Genomic DNA, 23,306 nt, shown 5'->3' with positions numbered 1-23,306 from the left:
CCTCATATTTTACAACAGGGGGAACTTTATTTATAATAATACACAAGTTTGAGTGAGTCATGTGACAGAAATGACATCACTAAGCTCCGACTGTAACCGATGACATCACTAGTAACTGTTTATAAGGATCTAATTTACAGGATATTCATGGCTCTTGTGTATTATAAAACAATTAATTGTGATGCTAGTGGGGGGCAGGGGCATCTTCCCAATAGAATGTCCCCAATTTAACCATTTCCTATGTATTAGGGCAGACCCAGTTCCATCCAATCACCACTCTCCTCCTCACCTGCATCTCTCTGCCCTTCCTACACAAGAACATCAGACGGGGTTGCCATAGGGATTCACTGCGCCTTATACACCCACCTAACCAAGTCCTGATCTGCCCCTGATCTTCCTTCAGAAGCTCCACCTCTTTTGCAGCCCCCCCCGTCTGCCCCCCACAAGAGGCTCCTGTCTTACCCCCCCTTCTGGCTGTAAAACAAAAGCAGTGACTCTCTATCCAAACTCTGCCCATTTATAACTATCTCTATATATAAATATCTCTATATATAACTATCTCTATATATAACTATCTCTATATATAACTATCTCTATATATAACTATCTCTATATAACTATCTCTCTATATAACTATCTCTATATATAACTATCTCTCTATATAACTATCTCTATATATAACTATCTCTATATATAACTATCTCTCTCTATATAACTATCTCTCTATATAACTATCTCTCTCTATATAACTATCTCTATATATAACTATCTCTCTCTATATAACTATCTCTCTATATATAACTATCTCTATATAACTATCTCTCTATATAACTATCTCTCTATATAACTATCTCTCTATATATAACTATCTCTATATATAACTATCTCTCTATATATAACTATCTCTCTATATAACTATCTCTCTATATAACTATCTCTATATATAACTATCTCTCTATATAACTATCTCTCTATATAACTATCTCTCTATATAACTATCTCTCTATATAACTATCTCTCTATATAACTATCTCTCTATATAACTATCTCTCTCTATATAACTATCTCTATATATAACTATCTCTCTATATAACTATCTCTCTATATAACTATCTCTCTATATATAACTATCTCTCTATATAACTATCTCTCTATATAACTATCTCTCTATATAACTATCTCTCTATATAACTATCTCTCTATATAACTATCTCTCTATATAACTATCTCTCTATATAACTATCTCTCTATATATAACTATCTCTCTATAGAACCATCTCATTAATAAACCCAACTAAGGGTTCAGGGAGTTATGGGCAATAACCCTTGAGTTACTGGAAGAGAGTGTGATGGCCACAAGTTGGCCCAGGGTTAACTGTTTGGCAATAAGTGTGGCTTTGGCTTCATGTCTATACGTTGCTGCAATGCCCCGAGGGGAGGTTGTGCCTATTGTCTGCCCATTGTCTGTTGGGCATGTGACCTGTAATAACATCTTATGATTTATTCTGTCACTTGACTGTGTTTTGCTGATGTTGCAATCCCCCCTCCTCCAAACAGGACATTCTGCTTCTATCAGTGATGAATACCAGGGGCCCCCAGGGGCACAACATAAGGGCACGAGGCAATTGTTACCCACCCCAACACTAAAATATTCCTTCAAGACTTTCCAAACATCTGCAACAAATCCAAACAACTGCCCCAAAACTGATATCATGATAATTACAGTTATTGTGCAAAGTCTCCCTGGCACCCGGGATCAGCCTCAGTCACACAGCGGCCTCAGCAGCTCATCTGCTCAATAACAAACTACAATTCCCACAATTCTTACTCAGCCATTGCTTCTAATCCATTCAATTCAATTGCACTTTGTCAGGGTGCCGGGACCTGCTGGTGCCTTTTGTGTTTGTTATAAAAGTTCTCTCACAACTTCATCCAACGACTGGGTCTACAAGAGACACTGGGGGGCTATAAGGGGCTTAGGAATTATTTCTGTGGTGCATTTCCCAACAACAACCTCCCGTATTAACCCATCCCTGGTAGTTCTTCTGTAGAGGGGCTCAGCCATAGTGAGAGTTACATTTAAAGAGGCATTAAAACCAAACTCCAAACTTCACTGCCCACAATGATCTGACTGCCCCTCCCCCCAATTAAACTCCTCTGCCCCAAGTAGGACAAGATGGGAGACAGTAGGACAAGATGGAGACAGTAAGATAAGATGGAGACAGTAGGACAAGATGGAGACAGTAGGACAAGATGGAGACAGTAGGACAAGATGGAGACAGTAGGACAAGATGGAGACAGTAAGATAAGATGGAGACAGTAGGACAAGATGGAGACAGTAGGACAAGATGGAGACAGTAGGACAAGATGGAGACAGTAGGACAAGATGGAGACAGTAGGACAAGATGGAGACAGTAGGACAAGATGGAGACAGTAGGACAAGATGGAGACAGTAGAGCAAGACGGAGACAGTAGGACAAGATAAAGACAGTAGGACAAGAAGGAGACAGTAGGACAAGATGGAGACAAGGTGGAGACGGTAGGACAAGGTGGATACAGAAGGACAAGATGGAGACAGTAGGACAAGATGGGGACAGTAGGGACAAGATGAAGACAGTAGGGCAAGATGGAGACAGTAGGACAAGATGGAGACAGTAGGACAAGATGGAGACAGTAGGACAAGATGGAGACAGTAGGGCAAGATGGAGACAGTAGGACAAGATGAAGACAGTAGGGCAAGATGAAGACAGTAGGGCAAGATGGAGACAGTAGGACAAGATGGAGACGGCAGGACAAGATGGAGACAGTAGGACAAGATGGAGACAGTAGGACAAGATGGAGACAGTAGGACAAGATGGAGACAGTAGGACAAGATGGAGAAAGTAGGACAAGATGGAGACAGTAGGACAAGATGGAGACAGTAGGACAAGATGGAGACAGTAGGACAAGATGGGGACAGTAGGACAAGATGAAGACAGTAGGGCAAGATGGAGACAGTAGGACAAGATGGAGACAGTAGGACAAGATGGAGACAGTAGGACAAGATGGAGACAGTAGGACAAGATGGAGACAGTAGGACAAGATGGGGACAGTAGGACAAGATGAAGACAGTAGGACAAGATGGAGACAGTAGGACAAGATGGAGACAGTAGGAAATGATGGAGACAAGGTGGAAACGGTAGGAAAAAATGGAGACAGTAAGAAAATATGGAGACAGTAGATGTATAGTAGATGTAGAGGATAGAGGAAGATCTTGCCCTCCCCTTGCTTTATATAAACCCTCAGAATGAGTTGAATTTATACATTTGCACAAAGGAGAGACATATCAGGGAAAGTTACTTCTTGTTCCCCATCAAAAGTTCTGATTGGACAGAAATGATTCCTATTAGAAAATAGATTATCATATTAATGTGAAGGGGTAGTTATAGCCTAAAATCTGCTCATTAGACAGAAGTACTCCACCATATTGGGTGTGGCAAGGTCGGAGAAACAAGCAAAACAGGACTTTTGGGGCTATTTTTAGTTTATATTTATAGTCTAAATATGGATTTGGGTCATGGTACCAAGCAGCTGGTCCGTATATGATCAGTAGAGCATGGGGGGAGGATTGACAGAATGAGGGGGTGGGGGCGAGTAGAGTTGCCCCAGGACTTGTTTGCTTTGGAATTCGCATGCCAAGAACTTCTGTTATTGAGCTTTTGTCCATTAAACCAGAAAAGCCGGTCCTGCCCCGTGTGAGTGAGTGAATGAGCGGAGGAGGAATGAGGCCCTTCCAGTCTGTCGGCTCAATCCCAGAACAAGTCCATCTCGTGCCAATAGTGACCCTGCTTTTTGCACGCCGGCGACCTCACGTACACACGACCCAATGTGTCAATTCTAACGAGGAAACCAGTCTCATAAATACAACAGCCTGAAAGATTGTGACCAGGGGTTGCAGGGAGTTAGTGAAATCACAAATTCTTGCACTTCCGACACTCTCACTGGAGCTGTGTGTGCAAAAATGTGTTAGTGCTGTACTGGTGTCATACTGTGTGTGTGTTAGTGCTGTACTGGTGTCATACTGTGTGTGTGTTAGTGCTGCGCTGGTGTCATACTGTGTGTGTGTTAGTGCTGTACTGGTGTCATACTGTGTGTGTGTTAGTGCTGTACTGGTGTCATACTGTGTGTGTTAGTGCTGCTTGGTGTCATACTGTGTGGTGTTAGTGCTGCGCTGGTGTCATACTGTGTGTGTGTTAGTGCTGTACTGGTGTCATACTGTGTGTGTGTTAGTGCTGCGCTGGTGTCATACTGTGTGTGTGTTAGTGCTGTGCTGGTGTCATACTGTGTGTGTGTTAGTGCTGTACTGGTGTCATACTGTGTGTGTGTTAGTGCTGCGCTGGTGTCATACTGTGTGTGTGTTAGTGCTGTGCTGGTGTCATACTGTGTGTGTGTTAGTGCTGTACTGGTGTCATACTGTGTGTTTGTTAGTGCTGTACTAGTGTCATACTGTGTGTGTGTTAGTGCTGCGCTGGTGTCATACTGTGTGTGTGTTAGTGCTGTACTGGTGTCATACTGTGTGTGTGTTAGTGCTGTACTGGTGTCATACTGTGTGTGTGTTAGTGCTGTACTGGTGTCATACTGTGTGTGTGTTAGTGCTGCGCTGGTGTCATACTGTGTGTGTGTTAGTGCTGTGCTGGTGTCATACTGTGTGTTAGTGCTGTACTGGTGTCATACTGTGTGTGTGTTAGTGCTGCGCTGGTGTCATACTGTGTGTGTGTTAGTGCTGTGCTGGTGTCATACTGTGTGTGTGTTAGTGCTGTACTGGTGTCATACTGTGTGTGTGTTAGTGCTGTACTGGTGTCATATTGTGTGTGTGTTAGTGCTGTACTGGTGTCATACTGTGTGTGTGTTAGTGTGTACTGGTGTCATACTGTGTGTGTGTGTGTTAGTGCTACGCTGGTGTCATACTGTGTGTGTGTTAGTGCTGTACTGGTGTCATACTGTGTGTGTGTTAGTGCTGTACTGGTGTCATATTGTGTGTGTGTTAGTGCTGTACTGGTTTCATACTGTGTGTGTGTTAGTGTGTACTGGTGTCATACTGTGTGTGTGTTAGTGCTGTACTGGTGTCATACTGTGTGTGTGTTAGTGTGTACTGGTGTCATACTGTGTGTGTGTTAGTGCTACGCTGGTGTCATACTGTGTGTGTGTTAGTGCTGTACTGGTGTCATACTGTGTGTGTGTTAGTGCTGTACTGGTGTCATATTGTGTGTGTGTTAGTGCTGTACTGGTGTCATACTGTGTGTGTGTTAGTGCTGCGCTGGTGTCATACTGTGTGTGTGTTAGTGCTGCGCTGGTGTCATACTGTGTGTGTGTTAGTGCTGTACTGGTGTCATACTGTGTGTGTGTTAGTGCTGTACTGGTGTCATACTGTGTGTGTGTTAGTGTGTACTGGTGTCATACTGTGTGTGTGTTAGTGCTACGCTGGTGTCATACTGTGTGTGTGTTAGTGCTGTACTGGTGTCATACTGTGTGTGTGTTAGTGCTGTACTGGTGTCATACTGTGTGTGTGTTAGTGCTGTACTGGTGTCATATTGTGTGTGTGTTAGTGCTGTACTGGTGTCATACTGTGTGTGTGTTAGTGTGTACTGGTGTCATACTGTGTGTGTGTTAGTGTGTACTGGTGTCATACTGTGTGTGTGTTAGTGTGTACTGGTGTCATACTGTGTGTGTGTTAGTGCTACGCTGGTGTCATACTGTGTGTGTGTTAGTGCTGTACTGGTGTCATACTGTGTGTGTGTTAGTGCTGTACTGGTGTCATACTGTGTGTGTGTTAGTGCTGCGCTGGTGTCATACTGTGTGTGTGTTAGTGCTGCGCTGGTGTCATACTGTGTGTGTGTTAGTGTGTACTGGTGTCATACTGTGTGTGTGTTAGTGCTACGCTGGTGTCATACTGTGTGTGTGTTAGTGCTGTACTGGTGTCATACTGTGTGTGTGTTAGTGCTGTACTGGTGTCATATTGTGTGTGTGTTAGTGCTGTACTGGTGTCATACTGTGTGTGTGTTAGTGCTGCGCTGGTGTCATACTGTGTGTGTGTTAGTGCTGCGCTGGTGTCATACTGTGTGTGTGTTAGTGCTGTACTGGTGTCATACTGTGTGTGTGTTAGTGCTGTACTGGTGTCATACTGTGTGTGTGTTAGTGTGTACTGGTGTCATACTGTGTGTGTGTTAGTGCTACGCTGGTGTCATACTGTGTGTGTGTTAGTGCTGTACTGGTGTCATACTGTGTGTGTGTTAGTGCTGTACTGGTGTCATACTGTGTGTGTGTTAGTGCTGTACTGGTGTCATATTGTGTGTGTGTTAGTGCTGTACTGGTGTCATACTGTGTGTGTGTTAGTGTGTACTGGTGTCATACTGTGTGTGTGTTAGTGTGTACTGGTGTCATACTGTGTGTGTGTTAGTGTGTACTGGTGTCATACTGTGTGTGTGTTAGTGCTACGCTGGTGTCATACTGTGTGTGTGTTAGTGCTGTACTGGTGTCATACTGTGTGTGTGTTAGTGCTGTACTGGTGTCATACTGTGTGTGTGTTAGTGCTGCGCTGGTGTCATACTGTGTGTGTGTTAGTGCTGCGCTGGTGTCATACTGTGTGTGTGTTAGTGCAGCTGCAGTGTTCTTGCACACACCAACCCCGCACTTTATTACAGTCTGTGCTTTATATCCCCATTGTGCTCAGCAATCAATAGAGTAGCGCCCCCTAGTGGTGAGAGAATTAGGGTCCTGCCAATCACAGTCCCACTGAAGTCAGGGTTGGATTTAAAGCATTTGTGCCCCCACCCCCACCCATCATTATAGTGCAGAGAGGGGGCACTGCAACTACATCTTGGGATTTAAGCTGCTACCTGGTAACCCAGCTGACTGGCCATAGCAACCAGGCATTGGGCTGTTCCAGTGAAATAAAAGTAAGAAGAGGTCTGAATAAATAATAGTAAGTCGTTAACATTTAATATTAATGAGGGGGGGAGAGTCTTTCCTCCTGTAGAAGCAAAGGAATGTCCCACAGGCAGCACAATTTAGCAATTCTCTAAAGCCAATTAATGAAATTAAAGCCAATAAGTGATTAAATCAGTCAGGAAGTTTTCAATGAGATCACTAATAAGGAGTTGTATGCAAATGAGGTGATAGAAGGGGCAATTAAGTGCAAGAGGAGGTGCCACTGGGGTGAGAGGAGTTTGTTTTACTCAGAGGAAGAACCAGAGAAACTCCAGTGACCTCAATGTTGGCTCCTGGGGCTCCTGGGTCAGGAATGGTGCAGGGCCGGTAGGGCCACAGGGAATGTGATTAGTGGCCTCGCCCCTAGGAGTCCTGACCTGTATGAGCCTCGCTGGTCAATGTACAGGGGGGGGCAGTATAAATTCCATATGCGCTGAACCATTCAGAACATGGCCTTCCCTTTATTTAAATACTTACTCTTGTCAAAATAAAACCTGTTCTCTTCTTGTGCCTGGGAATGTGCCGGAATATTGGCCTCAGATTGTGTCATTTTGCTTTACTTCCCCTTTAGAGTGTGAGAGAGCGAGACAAGAAGAAACAGGGACTGGGGTTCTTATATAGAACATTCACCCCTCAGGAAGGGGCCACACTCCGCTTATTAGGGACCCACTGAGTTCTGGATATTCACTTCAGAATTTGGCCCAATCCAAAGACTTTGTGCAGAATTCGGATTCAGCAAAACCAGGGCCCAAAGCAAAACATTGCGGGAAATAATTGTATAGACCAGGGATCCCCATTCAGAAGTAAAAGGAGTTGGGGAGCAACACTAGCATAAAAAATGTTCTTGGGGAGCCAAATAAGGGCTGTGATTGGCCATTTAGTAGACTGGCAGCTACAGGAGACTCTGATTAGCAGTACATCTGGTTTTTATACAACCAAAACTTGCTCCCAAGCCTGGAATTCAAAAATAATCACCTGCTTTGAGGCCACTGGGAGCAACATCCAAAGGTTTGGGGAGCAACATGTTACTCACGAGCTACTGGTTGGGGATCACTGGTGTAGAGAGATAGAGAGGTCTGAGTTCTGGGACCCGGGGGGAGAAGCAGAAACCACTCACCATTATGGGACATGCCGACCGCCAGGCACTTCTGGAACCGGCAGAACTGACATTTGTTTCGGCTCTTCTTGTGAATCCGGCAATTCAGGTCGCACCTTTCATAAATTAACTTCAACCTGATTGTTCTTCTAAAGAACCCCTGAAAAGTAGAAGGAACAAAATCAGGACACACAGCCCCTGAGCAGAAAGTGACCACCAGTAGGGGAAGGAAATATGGGATGGACGCTGGGCTCCCCTGAGCAGAAAGTGACCCCCAAACCCAGCAGGGGAAGGAAATGTGGGACAAATACAGGGGTCCCCTGAGCAGCGAGTAAGATATAATCATTACCTTGCAACCTTCACATGCATGGACGCCATAGTGGAACCCAGAGGCTTTGTCCCCACAAACTCTGCATTCAATGGCTATGAAGGAATTTGGGGTGTCTTCAAAGGCTTTACTACACTGTGGTTTGTCTGAAAAGTAAGGGGGTGACGGGGGCTCCAGCTTTATGGAACCTGTTGGGTAGAAGAAGAGAGGGACATGATTTAAACCGGTGCTATATGAATAGCAGTCCCGTGTGACTGTCTCTACTTCCTTTGCAAGGGGGAGTGTATTTCCTGGTACTCATGTGACTGTCTCTACTTCCTTTGCATGGGGGAGTGTATTTCCTGGTACTCGTGTGACTGTCTCTACTTCCTTTGCATGGGGGAGTGTATTTCCTGGTACTCATGTGACTTGTCTCTCTTCCTTTGAACGGGGGAGTTTTATTTCCTGGTACTCGTGTGACTGTCTCTACTTCCTTTGCACAGGGAGTGTATTTCCTGGTACTCGTGTGACTTCTCTACTTCCTTTGCATGGGGGAGTGTATTTCCTGGTACTCATGTGACTGTCTCTACTTCCTTTGAACGGGGGAGTGTATTTCCTGGTACTCGTGTGACTGTCTCTACTTCCTTGCACGGGGGAGTGTATTTCCTGTACTCGTGTGGACTGTCTCTACTTCCTTTGCACGGGGATGTATTCCTGGTAACTCATGGTGACTGTCTCTACTTCCTTTGCATGGGGGAGTGTATTTCCTGGTACTCGTGTGACTGTCTCTACTTCCTTTACATGTGGGAGTGTATTTCCTGGTACTCGTGTGACTGTCTCTACTTCCTTTGCATGGGGGAGTGTATTTCCTGGTACTCGTGTGACTGTCTCTACTTCCTTTGCATGGGGGAGTGTATTTCCTGGTACTCGTGTGACTGTCTCTACTTCCTTTACATGTGGGAGTGTATTTCCTGGTACTCGTGAGACTGTCTCTACTTCCTTTGCATGGGGGAGTGTATTTCCTGGTACTCGTGTGACTGTCTCTACTTCCTTTGAACGGGGGAGTGTATTTCCTGGTACTCGTGTGACTGTCTCTACTTCCTTTGCACAGGGGAGTGTATTTCCTGGTACTCGTGTGACTGTCTCTACTTCCTTTGCATGGGGGAGTGTATTTCCTGGTACTCATGTGACTGTCTCTACTTCCTTTGAATGGGGGAGTGTATTTCCTGGTACTCGTGTGACTGTCTCTACTTCCTTTGCACGGGGGAGTGTATTTCCTGGTACTCGTGTGACTGTCTCTACTTCCTTTGCACGGGGGAGTGTATTTCCTGGTACTCATGTGACTGTATCTACTTCCTTTGCATCGGGAGTGTATTTCCTGGTACTCCTGTGACTGTCTCTACTTCCTTTGCACGGGGGAGTGTATTTCCTGGTACTCATGTGACTGTCTCTACTTCCTTTGCATGGGGGAGTGTATTTCCTGGTACTCGTGTGACTGTCTCTACTTCCTTTGCATGGGGCATGTATTTCCTGGAAATCATATTACTATTAAGGACCTAGTAGTGAAGTTGGACACAGATATAACATGCATAACACAGCAGATAATCACAAACAAATTGAGCAGACACTTCCAGAGATCACTCCTCCAGGCATATTTAATGATAGGCTGATGAGCATATGATGAAGTATCAGTATGATATGAAACGCGTAAGGCTGAATCCTTGTATACCAGAATAAAGTTACTTATTATTTGACAAGTCTGCCTGGAGGAGTGATCTTTGGAAGTGTCTGCTCATTTTGTTTGCGATTATCTGCTCCCCTAAGCTGAAGGTTCAGGGCGGTGCACCGGGACCTCCTCCTACATCTGGTGAGTTATACAGAGACCAGAAACGTTTTTTATATACTACTATCATCAATAATTGTTCATCATTCGTTGTGACAGATATAACATGGACTTCATTATAGAGAATGCTGGGGCTGTTGGGAGCAGAGAGAATTCAGGAGTCATTTCATAGGGTGCACCTGGAAGAGGAAATGAGACGGCGTACTTTGGCATTCCTGTAGCTTCAGGTCATATTTATAATCAATGGGCGACTGGTCGTTCCTGCAGAGGAAAGTCTTTTCATCCAGAATATCATCATAGTGAGAATTGATGCTGGAAAAGTCTACAGTAGTAAAGGGCTTAATGTCATAGGGCTGGCAATGGTCCTCCAGAGCCGACATGTCCATGGAATTCATTCCGAAATTCAAATTGGACCAGAAAGGCATTTCAGTGTCCACCATGACTGTGCTCGCTCCTGAAAGAGAAGCCAAAAGAGACCAAATCAATATAAATCATTCTGATCAAAACAATGAGAAGAACCCACATTTCTGCCACATCTGATAGCTGTTCTCTCTGTGGTCAGTCACAAGTTCCAACGCCAAACCTGAGAGACTTCTAAGTAATAATATTATATCATTTGATATTTCATCCAACTAATTGCAACATCTAAACCAACACTGTATTATATAAAGCCACCAATCAATCACTGACCACAATGAGGCTGGACATCCAGATTGTATGTTGTTTCTTGTACCCTTATCCTAATAAACAGTGTTAGTTCACTAGGATAGTGAATTGAGGGCAAGATGGACGCAGTACGACAAGATGGAGGCGGTAGGACAAGATGGAGACAGTAGGACAAGAAGGAGACAGTAGGACAAGATGGAGACAGTAGGACAAGATGGAGACAGTAGGACAAGATGGAGACAGTAGGATAAGAAGGAGACAGTAGGACAAGATGGAGACAGTAGGACAAGATGGAGACAGTAGGGCAAGATGGAGACAGTAGGACAAGAAGGAGACAGTAGGACAAGATGGAGACAGCAGGATAAGATGGAGACAGTAGGACAAGATGGAGACAGTAGGATAAGATGGAGACAGTAGGACAAGATGGAGACAGTAGGACAAGATGGAGACAGTAGGGCAAGATGGAGACAGTAGGACAAGATGGAGACAGTAGGACAAGATGGAGACAGTAGGACAAGATGGAGACAGTAGGACAAGATGGAGACAGTAGGACAAGATGGAGACAGTAGGACAAGAAGGAGACAGTAGGACAAGATGGAGACAGTAGGACAAGATGGAGACAGTAGGACAAGATGGAGACAGTAGGACAAGATGGAGACAGTAGGGCAAGATGGAGATGGTAAGACAAGATGGAGACTGTAGGACAAGATGACGACAGTGGGACAAAATGTAATACAAAGAAGAGGGCAAGAAGGAAATATTAACATGTAGGTTTTTCTTAAAGTACCATTTCCAGATTCCTCCGACTAATAAAGGTTGTCAAGACACGCTGGGTGTTGTAGTTGGACAAGGCTAAAGCTCCATATGTTGAATTGTCATAAGAATTGACATTAGGAACCATGGCCCAACTCCCATGTGACTCCCAGCAGGCTACTAAATCTCTTTCCTGGCCACTGTCTGTTTGTCCAGTTGGTGAATGGGGGTTGGTGCGGGGAGTTGATGTGCAGAGCTAAAGGCCGTTCCTGCTTTTATGAATCAGTTGGGAGAGAGTGGGACGGGTGTCTGGTGTTTTGGAACATTCTGTATCCTTGGACTTTATCTCCACAACTCTAAATTCATTCTCTGGTCAGATCCGGAGAGAAACTCAGCGACCCCCTCACTTCTGCTCATACCCCCCCCATTTACTCTTGTTTCTATTCAGCATTTACTGAACTGTGGCTCTTATTGGTCTCTAACTCCCAGCAGCCTCTCTATACATCAGTTTTGTGCAAAGCCCTATATAAATTCTAGGTGCCCCCCATCAGAGCTTGAGCCGCGGGGAGGCGCCAGTATTAATGCTCCATAAATGAGCCAATCAGCTTCCAGAAGTGAATGCGCTAAAAGAAAAGGATTGTGGCCCATTATTCCAGAAGGGTTCGGGGAGTTGTTAGGGAGGATTCCTGGAAGTCTGTGACCTGCGGCCGCTGCTCTTTCCCCAACCTCTGCCCCCCATGGAAATAAAATCTAAATTTAGCCAATTTGGCCGCTGACCCCATGTGTCATGTGATTGCATTTAACCCCTCGTTGGCCCAGTACTCACTAATATTATTGTGTAATTCCTATAGTGCGTCTGACCCCCCTTGGTTCACAGTTACGGATAAAGCAGAATGGGGGGAGGGGGTAATAGTTTAATCCAACTGATTTCCAAGTTGGACTTCGAGGAGAGTTTCTCCCCAAATTCCACCCTAACTGAGCCCCCCCCCAGCTGTGCATTTTGGGTTCAATGAGAGGAAAGACACAAATTCCCAATAAGAACATTTCAAGTATCAGTGAATAATGTGAATTCTAGAAATGGCTCTGCAGTTGGACTACAACTCCCAGCATCCCACAGAAAGCCTTTGGTCTCCACTAGCAAAAGCCTATACTAAGCTGTTCCCCACTATATTCTCACAGAGAGAGCAGAGACAGCTAACAGGTTAGGCCGGGGTTTAGCACTACAATTCCCAGCATCCCCTGCTGCCGCAGAGGGAGGAGCTTGGCACACATAAGAGATTACTGTGCACATTCACAGGGAGAAATAATTGTACAGAGAAAGTTTCGGTTTGTCTGTGTCGTTGCAGCAGGACGGCTCCCTCCTTGCGGTTTCCCTCTTTGATCGCTGCAATAAATAAAGGCACAGAGACAAATGCAGCCAGACAGGATGCGTGGGGTTAAATAAAACACCACTAAACTTTTAACCCCAGTGACATGTACAAAGCGAATGTCTGATGTCACATAAACTGCGCCTTCTGCTGAATTGCATTAACCTTTTCCTTATTCGTCTCATTACACCGAGACTTCACTTCTCTGGCACTGCTGGGTGTAGCCGCTATTATACTGATATACAGATATTATATATATTCTATACATATTATACCACTCTTACCAGCACACTTGCTACACTCAATAGGCCAACTCAGTCCCACAGCAGGTATAAGTATAAGTATAACATGAATGTAAGGGGCAGCAGAGGGCAGAATAATGGATACTGTACCTATTAGTTCTATTAACTAGATTAATTATTGTATCCAAGCTCCTGGCACAAACACTTCATTGCTGCAAGTTGTTGCAGCCAATCAGGACATGGGTCAGAGAAATGGGCGGTACCATGTGAAACAGGCCCCGTGAGCAGTCAGTCATCCTCTTATTCCCCTCAAATACCCCTGAGTATCACTCATGTATTATAAGGGATAATGTACCCCCTACTGTAAATGATAAGGATATTAGAAGTCACTGAGGGGTTGTTCTGTGACCATATAAAGGCACAAGGCTGCAGGCTGAGTTATACAGGGAACTCTGAGTATCACTCATGTATTATAAGGGATAATGTACCCCCTACTGTAAATGATAAGGATATTAGAAGTCACTGAGGGGTTGTTCTGTGACCATATAAAGGCACAAGGCTGCAGGCTGAGTTATACAGGGAACTCTGAGTATCACTCATGTATTATAAGGGATAATGTACCCCCTACTGTAAATGATAAGGATATTAGAAGTCACTGAGGGGTTGTTCTGTGACCATATAAAGGCACAAGGTTAGGGGTTAGACAGACATGCTTGGGCAGGTACATATTGGAAGACACATGATTTCATAGTTAAATTGGGTTGAAAAAGTCCATCAAGTTCACCCCCTCCAAATAAGCCCAGTCCATATATTTCCACTTTATGGGTAAAAAGGTCCCCTGCTATTTGTCTATAATGTCCTCTAATGTACTTGTAAAGTCTAATCATGTCCCCTCACAAGCGCCTTTTTTCCCCCAGAGAAAACAACCCCAACCTTGTCAGTCTCCCCTCATAATTTAACTCTTCCCTCCCTCTAACCAGTTCAGCCGGTAGTTTCAGTGGCCCCTCCAGTTCATTAATAAACAAGTGAAAAAGCAAAGGGTCGAGGAGAGACCCCTGCGGTACCCCAGTAACAACACTGTGATTGGTGCCCAATAATAATGATATAAATATATAAAATAATAAAATAACGTCAATTCTGCGCCCAGTTCCACATGCCAAGGGGCAACACTTCCCTTTATGGATTTTGTGGGTTTTACGCAACAAAAAGTCACAGTTTTACTGATAATTGGGGTGTCTGTAGGCAGATAGGAACAACATGAACCCCATATCTGAGGTCTGAGGGTTGTGCAGATTCTCCTGGGAAATCGTTGTCCCATAAACCTCGGAAAACTCCCGAAATCTCGGAATCACTGGGCTGTTTGGCACCCGCAGCCTCACAACATGTTTTTGGGTAGAGCCGCGGCTCATGGGAAGACTCATTAGGATTTAACCTTTCCCTTAGATTCTCTGAGTCCACAAAATCGTCCCTGAGGGACCCCTCACTTCCTCTGCCCCAGGAATACGATGATAGTGAGTAATTAAACTCAATAAATGGGACACAAGAGATAGCACTCCGCTCCCTGGGCTGCGCATAAACCCAATCAGAAAGGCAAGAAACTCCACCGCACCCTAAAAATGCATCTCTTTCCAGGGATGGGGTTATAGCTGGGGGCAGAGTGTATAGTAAGGATCCAGTAATGTGACGCTTTAACCAATCATCTGTCCTGGGCCCCAAGAGCCTGTGGCCCCTGTGCAGTGTCCCATTATATACACTACAACCAGCAGCTCTCTGATTACTGAACTACAACTCCCAGCACCTCCCACAAGCATGTTACATAGTCAATGTTACTGTTGGCAGCCTCTCCCTGGGAAGAGACAAATCTGGGGGGCTTTGTGGGTTCCTCTCCCAGGGCCACAATTATATTTCCTGAGGCATCTGCAGGAGAATGGGGGTACAGAAAACCCTCCTTACTCTATGTACTGGGGAATATTTTGCTTCTAGTAGAAATGTGCACACAATTTGATAGTGGGATTTTGGGGTACAGTTCAACACCCCAAATGAATGAGCTACTGAAACCCCAGTATTCGTGATTGGCCCTGGTCCCTCCGTGTTGGGTAAAATCCCAGGCGTGAGGCTGATGTGTTTGCCAAGGGCAGGACTGTGCGTGTGAACTCATATTGGGAGAGATACGGATCTCTAGGGCCCATTAGAACTTTACAGGGTTCTGATTTGTGGCCCTCGGCGCACCTCTAATCACAGCCCTCGGCCATAAAGTGAGGTGAGATAATGTTTATCAGGACGTGTCTGTTGGTCAGGGGCCCACGTGTTCTTTATTTAGAATCATTTCATGGAGTTAGAGATTAACTCAGGCCTGGCCCAACTCTACCCCAAACTCAAACTTCATGGACTTGGGCGACTTGATAAATTCCCTTTTGTGTTGTGAGGAGGGTGTGGGATTGGCTGCGTTGTCAAACATATTTCAATCTCATTCCCCAGTGAATAAACAATGTACCACAGACAACCCAGCAATCCTGTGCCCAGACAACCCGGCAATCCTGTGCCCAGACAACCCAGCAATCCTGTGCCCAGACAACTCAGCAATCCTGTGCCCAGACAACCCAGCAATCCTGTGCCCAGACAACCCAGCAATCCTGTGCCCAGACAACCCAGCAATCCTGTGCCCAGACAACCCAGCAATCTGATGCCCAGACAACCCAGCAATCCTGTGCCCAGACAACCCGGCAATCCTGTGCCCAGACAACTCAGCAATCCTGTGCCCAGACAACCCAGCAATCCTGTGCCCAGACAACTCAGCAATCCTGTGCCCAGACAACCCAGCAATCCTGTGCCCAGACAACCCAGCAATCCTGTGCCCAGACAACCCAGCAATCCTGTGCCCAGACAACCCGGCAATCCTGTGCCCAGACAACCCAGCAATCCTGTGCCCAGACAACCCGGCAATCCTGTGCCCAGACAACCCAGCAATCCTGTGCCCAGACAACTCAGCAATCCTGTGCCCAGACAACTCAGCAATCCTGTGCCCAGACAACTCAGCAATCCTGTGCCCAGACAACCCAGCAATCCTGTGCCCAGACAACCCAGCAATCCTGTGCCCAGACAACTCAGCAATCCTGTGCCCAGACAACCCAGCAATCCTGTGCCCAGACAACCCAGCAATCCTGTGCCCAGACAACTCAGCAATCCTGTGCCCAGACAACCCAGCAATCCTGTGCCCAGACAACCCAGCAATCCTGTGCCCAGACAACCCGGCAATCTGGTGATATTGTTGGCTTGTCACTTGGCAACTAGAAAACCAAGAGAATCACAGCTTGACAGAAGACATACCAGCCAATCAGATGTTAGTTCTAATCAGCAATGAGTGAATACTTTGAGCTAATTGGTTACCAGTCATGAAGTGGCACATGTTACTACTTACCTCTGTCAGTCAGTCCTTATGTGTCGAACTGCAGGATTTGTAGCTCTATAGGCCAACTCATGATTTCCCTTCTTCATGAGGTGCATGGTGATCACATGGGGGTATCACAGACCCTAAAACTGACATTTTGCTTTTTCCAAGTCTGAGTTAGGATGTGTCTCTTCCTCCTCTCACATACCAGTATGTGCCAACCTTACCCCTTCCACCCAACCAAACTTTCACCCAAACTGCACTTTCAGGCTCCTCCCTCCTCCAATAAACGGAGAGAAGTTGATCTTCTGCCCTGATAAGATGGAGCTGTATCTCCAGTTGGGCTGATCACCTGATACGGGAATTCCCCTCAGGGACAAATCACTGCAACCCCGGCAGTAACACCAGGGAATTGGCTTGTGCCTCTCAGTTGAGTCAATGAGCCCAGGAATGAGGGGGTTACACTGGTACCAATTTTACACCGCCACTTACAGACACCCTTACTGACACTTTACCCATAAGTCATTCATAATCATATGATCAATATGCTAAAGGGATATTAGATTGTCAGCTCCACTGGGGAGGGGCATATTTGAGAGTGGAAACACTTGAGGAAAATGAACACCCCAAGTTGAAATGTGCATCATAATATGTCACTTGCTCCTCCCTAAATCTCTCATTCCTTTAACTATTATCTGTCTGTTATATTCTTTGCACTGTTGGTTCTAACTCTTGCAGCAGAGGTATTCTAATTAAAGAGCCTGGCTTCTGCTACACTGCTTCAAGAGGGCAAGATGGAGAGAGTAGGACAAGATGGTGACAGTTGGGCAAGATGGAGACAGTAGGACAAGATAGAGACAGTAGGGCAAGATGGTGACAGTTGGGCAAGATGGAGACAGTAGGACAAGATGGAGACAGTAGGACAAGATGGAGACAGTAGGGCAAGATGGAGACAGTAGGACAAGATGGAGACAGTAGGACAAGATGGAGACAGTTGGGCAAGATGGAGACAGTAGGACAAGATGGAGACAGTAGGGCAAGATGGAGACAGTAGGACAAGATGGAGACAGTAGGACAAGATGGAGACAGTTGGGCAAGATGGAGACAGTAGGACAAGATGGAGACAGTAGGTCAAGATGGAGGCAGTAGGACAAGATGGAGACAGTAGGATAAGATGGGAACAATAGGGCAAGATGGCAACTCTAAAACTACTAATCAGATTTGCTGATTTAGTTACACAGACAAATAAGGGCAGGACAAGGGCAAGTTGCTACTTTACATACATAATGGGGTCGCACAGATCCTGCTTTGGTGAGGGGCCCTGGTTTGTGGCTCTGAGGAAATGTGTCCTGTCTGGGGAAACACTGTCACAATCAAAGGTTTTTTGACAAACGATTTAATCATATTACTGGTGTTACAGGCTGCGGGGAGTTGCACAACTGTGTGGTTGGTGCAGAGTTATTAACGTCACAATCAAATAAATCTAAGGTCAATGGGTTCTTATTGGGTTCATGGAAATAAGAGACAGCAAATGAGCCTTCGCTGGTTGGGCATGCTGTGAGTTGTAGTTTGGTTACTGTCTGCCCATTGGCAAGAGATTACACATAGTTTACTAAGCGTGGGCCCCTGTGGCCCCATATAATCATTCCTCCAGAAATACAAGTGAAAAACTGACTCTCCTGCAGATAAGCAGTCGGGGGTTATTTGTCTATTGCACTTGTTTCCTGTTAGAGAGTCGCAAGCAGCAGTGATTCTTTATTCCGACACTAAAGTCCTGGGGTTGTCAGTTCTGAACAAAGACCCAACCCAATCAAGTCCAACCTCGGTCCCTGTAAATCCTACAGAACATCTGACTCCAACTCCAACCTGCCCCACGAGGGAGACATTTCTCTCTGACTCCATAAGGACAGCTGGGCGATAACACACTGTAACTTATCCCTCGTTAATAGGCATCCGGCCCTTCCTGAAATAGGCTAATGTATCCGCCATTGCCGCTTCAGCAAAGGGATTCTTCTTGCAAAATGGATCACTTTCCCAGTGGAATTTCAGGTCTTTGTTACCCCCGGTAACAAGAAACTAAAGGTGCATTTGACAGTATGTCGGATGTTAAAGTTCGGGGCAAGTTGCAGTTGCCCCTCTTTTTTTTGGATCAGAAGCACAAACACTACGCACAGGCTCCAGTCTGCCACTGACTCGTTACTTTGGACAGTAGGACCGTAGCAACTAGATCAAAGTTCAAAGTCCAATTTGGAGTTAAATGGGAATGTAACAGGGATAAGTGTGAAGCTTTGGGATTATGGACTTTGGACTCTCCGGGACCAGATACTGTATAGCTTGGCCTGGGTGCAATATATGTAATAAATGCAATATATGTAATAAACTTAGGGATGCACCAAATTCACTGTTTTGCTATTCCGCCGAATCTTCACTCTTTCAGGAAGGATTCGGCCGAATGAAGAACCAAATCTGAACAAAGAGTTAAAGATTGTGTAGCAAAATAAATTAGAATTTCCTTTTTCGTGTGATAAAAAAAGCCACATGATTTTAAAGGTTCGGATTCAGTTCGTCCAAATCTAAACTCTGCAGCAATATAATCGCAGACTGGGTGCATCTCTAGTACTAATATATAAGGGCCCTACAATGGCCTCCCTGGGGCCGTATTCACCAGTAGTTCCTTTCAGAGGACACAAGGGCTCCCACTGATACAAGAAATTCCCTCCCAGCTCTAGGGGCAGATACACGAGAAGGTCTCAGGAAGGGCCGGATGCCTTTCTTTAGCTTCACTTCATGTCAGACCCCAGTGGCCTAAAACTGCTTCTCTTCTGCAAGAAAATGGGGAGATTCTGCACAGAAGCCACTGGGTCCCCACAACATGGAGAGAAAGCAACGGAGCGAGTCACTGCACAAACACCAGGGAATGGCTCTAGTCTCACGGGGAAACCAGTAGGGCAGCATTTTTATGTAATGAGGGTTTTTATGTTTTATTGGTGGGAAATATTCCGGGCCCCCCCTTAAATAAACAATAAATGCAACTCTGCCCATTAGACTGAATGCTTCTGTGCTGAGACTCAACTTTTTACTTGTCCTTCATTCCAGGAACTATTACCTATGACCATGAAAGGGTTAAGTCTACAGCTTTAATAGAGGTGTTCAACTGTCCCCAGCCATGTCTGCTTCTGTCAGGGCCAAATAACATTTGAGGGCCACCATCTTGCCCTACTGTCTCCATCTTGTCCTACTGTCTCCATCTTGTCCTACTGTCTCCATCTTGTCCTACTGTCTCCATCTTGCCCTACTGTCTCCATCTTGTCCTACTGTCTCCATCTTGTCCTACTGTCTCCTTCTTGTCCTACTGTCTCCATCTTGTCCTACTGTCTCCTTCTTGTCCTACTGTCTCCATCTTGTCCTACTGTCTCCTTCTTGTCCTACTGTCTCCATCTTGTCCTACTGTCTCCATCTTGTCCTACTGTCTCCATCTTGCCCTACTGTCTCCATCTTGTCCTACTGTCTCCATCTTGTCCTACTGTCTCCTTCTTGTCCTACTGTCTCCATCTTGTCCTACTGTCTCCTTCTTGTCCTACTGTCTCCATCTTGTCCTACTGTCTCCTTCTTGTCCTACTGTCTCCATCTTGTCCTACTGTCTCCATCTTGTCCTACTGTCTCCATCTTGCCCTACTGTCTCCATCTTGTCCTACTGTCTCCATCTTGTCCTACTGTCTCCATCTTGTCCTACTGTCTCCTTCTTGTCCTACTGTCTCCATCTTGTCCTACTGTATCCTTCTTGTCCTACTGTCTCCATCTTGTCCTACTGTCTCCTTCTTGTCCTACTGTCCCCATCTTGCCCTACTGTCTCCATCTTGACCTACTGTCTCCATCTTGTCCTACTGTCTCCTTCTTGTCCCACTGTCCCCATCTTGCCCTACTGTCTCCATCTTGACCTACTGTCTCCATCTTGTCCTACTGTCTCCATCTTGTCCTAATGTTTCCATCTTGTCCTACTCTCTCCATCTTGCCCTAATGTCTTCATCTTGCCCTACTGTCTCCATCTTGTCCTACTATCTCCATCTTGTCCTACTGTCTTCATCTTGCCCTACTATCTCCATCTTGCCCTACTGTCTCCATCTTGTCCTACTGTCTCCTTCTTGTCCTACTGTCTCCATCTTGTCCTACTGTCTCCATCTTGCCCTACTGTCTCCATCTTGCCCTACTGTCTCCATCTTGTCCTACTGTCTCATCTTGCCCTACTGTCTCATCTTGCCTACTGTCTCAACTTGCCCTACCGTCCCCATCTCACCTACTTTGCCTAAAAATCACCTGCTTGCTCTGCTGCTTCCATTGAGTAACACCTAAAGAAATAATTGCCTGAACTACACCCCTCAGCAGTTCCTAAGAGCCTCTGACATGTAGTGAATGAAGATCTGGGTGTCTATGGACAATGAAATGACTTCAAGTAGAGACTCACTTGGGGCATTTCACACTATTAACACTAACATTGGAATTTTCTCTGCAAGAAAATTAACTCCCTGCACAGACACACAAACTCCCTGCACTGACACACAAACTCCCTGTACAGACACACAAACTCCCTGCACTGACACACAAACTCCCTGCACAGACACACAAACTCCCTGCAGAGACACACAAACTCCCTGCAGAGACACACAAACTCCCTGCAGAGACACACAAACTCCCTGCAGAGACACACAAACTCCCTGCAGAGACACACAAACTCCCTGTACAGACACACAAACTCCCTGCACTGACACAGGAACCAATTAATTACACCAATGTTCCTGTTGTCGAGACTGGGGGGCAGAAAGTGCACAGTGCTGAGTACAGTGGCAGTTGCCTGTCAGAGATGGATGACAGTTTGGAACCAACAGGAAACATTCACTGCCAGTTACTGCTCCCGGCTTGTCAGTAATGAGAATAAATTGTCGACACTGAACCCTAAATATTCTGCCCCTTCCCAGGGGTGCCACAAACATCCCGAGTGAACCCCAGGAACCATGAAGAGCAATAAGTCAATGACAGGTCACATCTATAGGGCAGCACAGAGGCTACTTAAGGGGGCACTCGGCAGTTCATTGCTCATCAAACTGTGCATTTATATCAATCAGTACCCCATAGTGACACCCCATATTTAGCTGTACTCCTTTTGCTGACACCCCAATATTCATTAGCACCAGTACAAACCTTGCCATATGCACAAATATTCTAACAAGTAATATCCTATATATTTATATATATTTCTATGCACAGATACCAAAAGCCCAGTATTATCTATACCCACCAGCACCCCAATACCAGCATATCCACAGCTGCCAGTAATCCAATACTGAACCCTAAAAGCAATACCCCTTACCCCAATACTGTACTTAAATATCCACCAGAACTTAATATCTTATGTCCCCCAAACCAACGTAATTATATTGTCCAGCACCCCAATAACATCACATCAGCCTGTACCCCTGTACTCTCACACTGACACAATTCCAAAGCATGCTATCATACTGACACCCCAATACTAACCCACTGATACAAAACCATATCACACTGACACCCCCATAGTATCTGCCCAACACGTGCCAGTCCCCAGTACAACTGTCACTTCAGACAATAAATCACTCAGGTGAGTTTGAACCAATCAGCTGATAAGGGGAGTGATCCCCGGGACTCACCTGCTCCTCTCCTGGAATGTCACAAAGTGCTTCTTGTTGCTGCGATTCCGACGCGCTCAGACTCCCATGTGCCACCTCTGCCGGGAGACGGATCTGACCGGAGTTGGGAGATTATTAACCCTCAGACCTGCGGTGCCCAACTGCCAGCCCCCCTGCGCTTTGTGGATTTGCCCAGTCACTGTGCCCGTCCTGCAGGGAGTTGTTGGCTGTGCAGGGAGTAGCAGGGAGTTGTTGGCTGTGCAGGGAGTAGCAGGGAGTTGTTGGCTCTGCTGGGAGTAGCAGGGAGTTGTTGGCTCTGCTGGGAGTAGCAGTAAGTTGCTTGCTGTGCAGGGAGTAGCAGGGAGTAGCAGGGAGTAGTAAATGCTGCACTTGTTCCTCGGGCAGAGCTCAGATCTCTGTGTCTCACTCTTGTCCCTGTCTCTTCTCTACTCACTCTGACACGCCCCCTCTGCCTTCCAGGTCACGCCCCCTAGCACTGAGCTCCTGCCAAACCTCCTCTATTCCTGCTCTGCTGCTCACTCCCAGTGACCCCAGTACATCTCCTGTCCCCCAACAACTCAGCCCTGACACCCACTTTTTATTTGTAAATGTTGGTGGTTCTGGCACCCCACCTACTGGCCACTTGTAGTACTGCACCCACTCACTCCTCAATAGCACCCAATTGTTCTACTAATGCTTCACTGCAATCAATAGGAATAATGGGACTGGCACTTATACTGACATGATACTGGTACCATAGTGATGATGGGACTGGCACTTATACTGGCATGATACTGGTACCATAGTGATGATGGGACTGGCACTTATACTGGCATGATACTGGTACCATAGTGATGATGGGACTGGCACTTATACTGACATGATACTGGTACCATAGTGATGCAAAGAATCAAACAATTCCAGAATGCAGTACCTTTTCCACTGTAGGGTATTATGGCTTATGGACAGTTTCTGTAGGTTCCTCAACCTTCTTCTCTGCTTCTCTGGGTTCTCAGAT

General features: G+C 45.8%; 1 protein-coding gene across 2 annotated transcripts in view; it reads right to left on the bottom strand.

Moving 5' to 3' along the window:
• The window catches only part of pparg.L (peroxisome proliferator activated receptor gamma L homeolog), a 36,216-nt gene extending 13,527 nt beyond the window's left edge, over window positions 1-22,689 (bottom strand). The window contains 4 exon segments of one of the 2 annotated variants that reach the window (NM_001087843.1): window positions 8,084-8,222; window positions 8,412-8,578; window positions 10,418-10,666; window positions 22,310-22,689. In NM_001087843.1, coding sequence (NP_001081312.1) covers window positions 8,084-8,222; window positions 8,412-8,578; window positions 10,418-10,652 — 541 coding nt within the window. In that variant the 5' untranslated portion in view covers window positions 10,653-10,666; window positions 22,310-22,689. 2 annotated transcript variants of the gene reach the window in all.
• Window positions 22,690-23,306: the final 617 nt, after the last annotated feature.

Source organism: Xenopus laevis, chromosome 4L (assembly GCF_017654675.1).
Source record: "Xenopus laevis strain J_2021 chromosome 4L, Xenopus_laevis_v10.1, whole genome shotgun sequence".
NCBI classification, from domain to species: domain Eukaryota; kingdom Metazoa; phylum Chordata; class Amphibia; order Anura; family Pipidae; genus Xenopus; species Xenopus laevis.
This window is presented reverse-complemented; position numbering and strand designations above follow the sequence as displayed.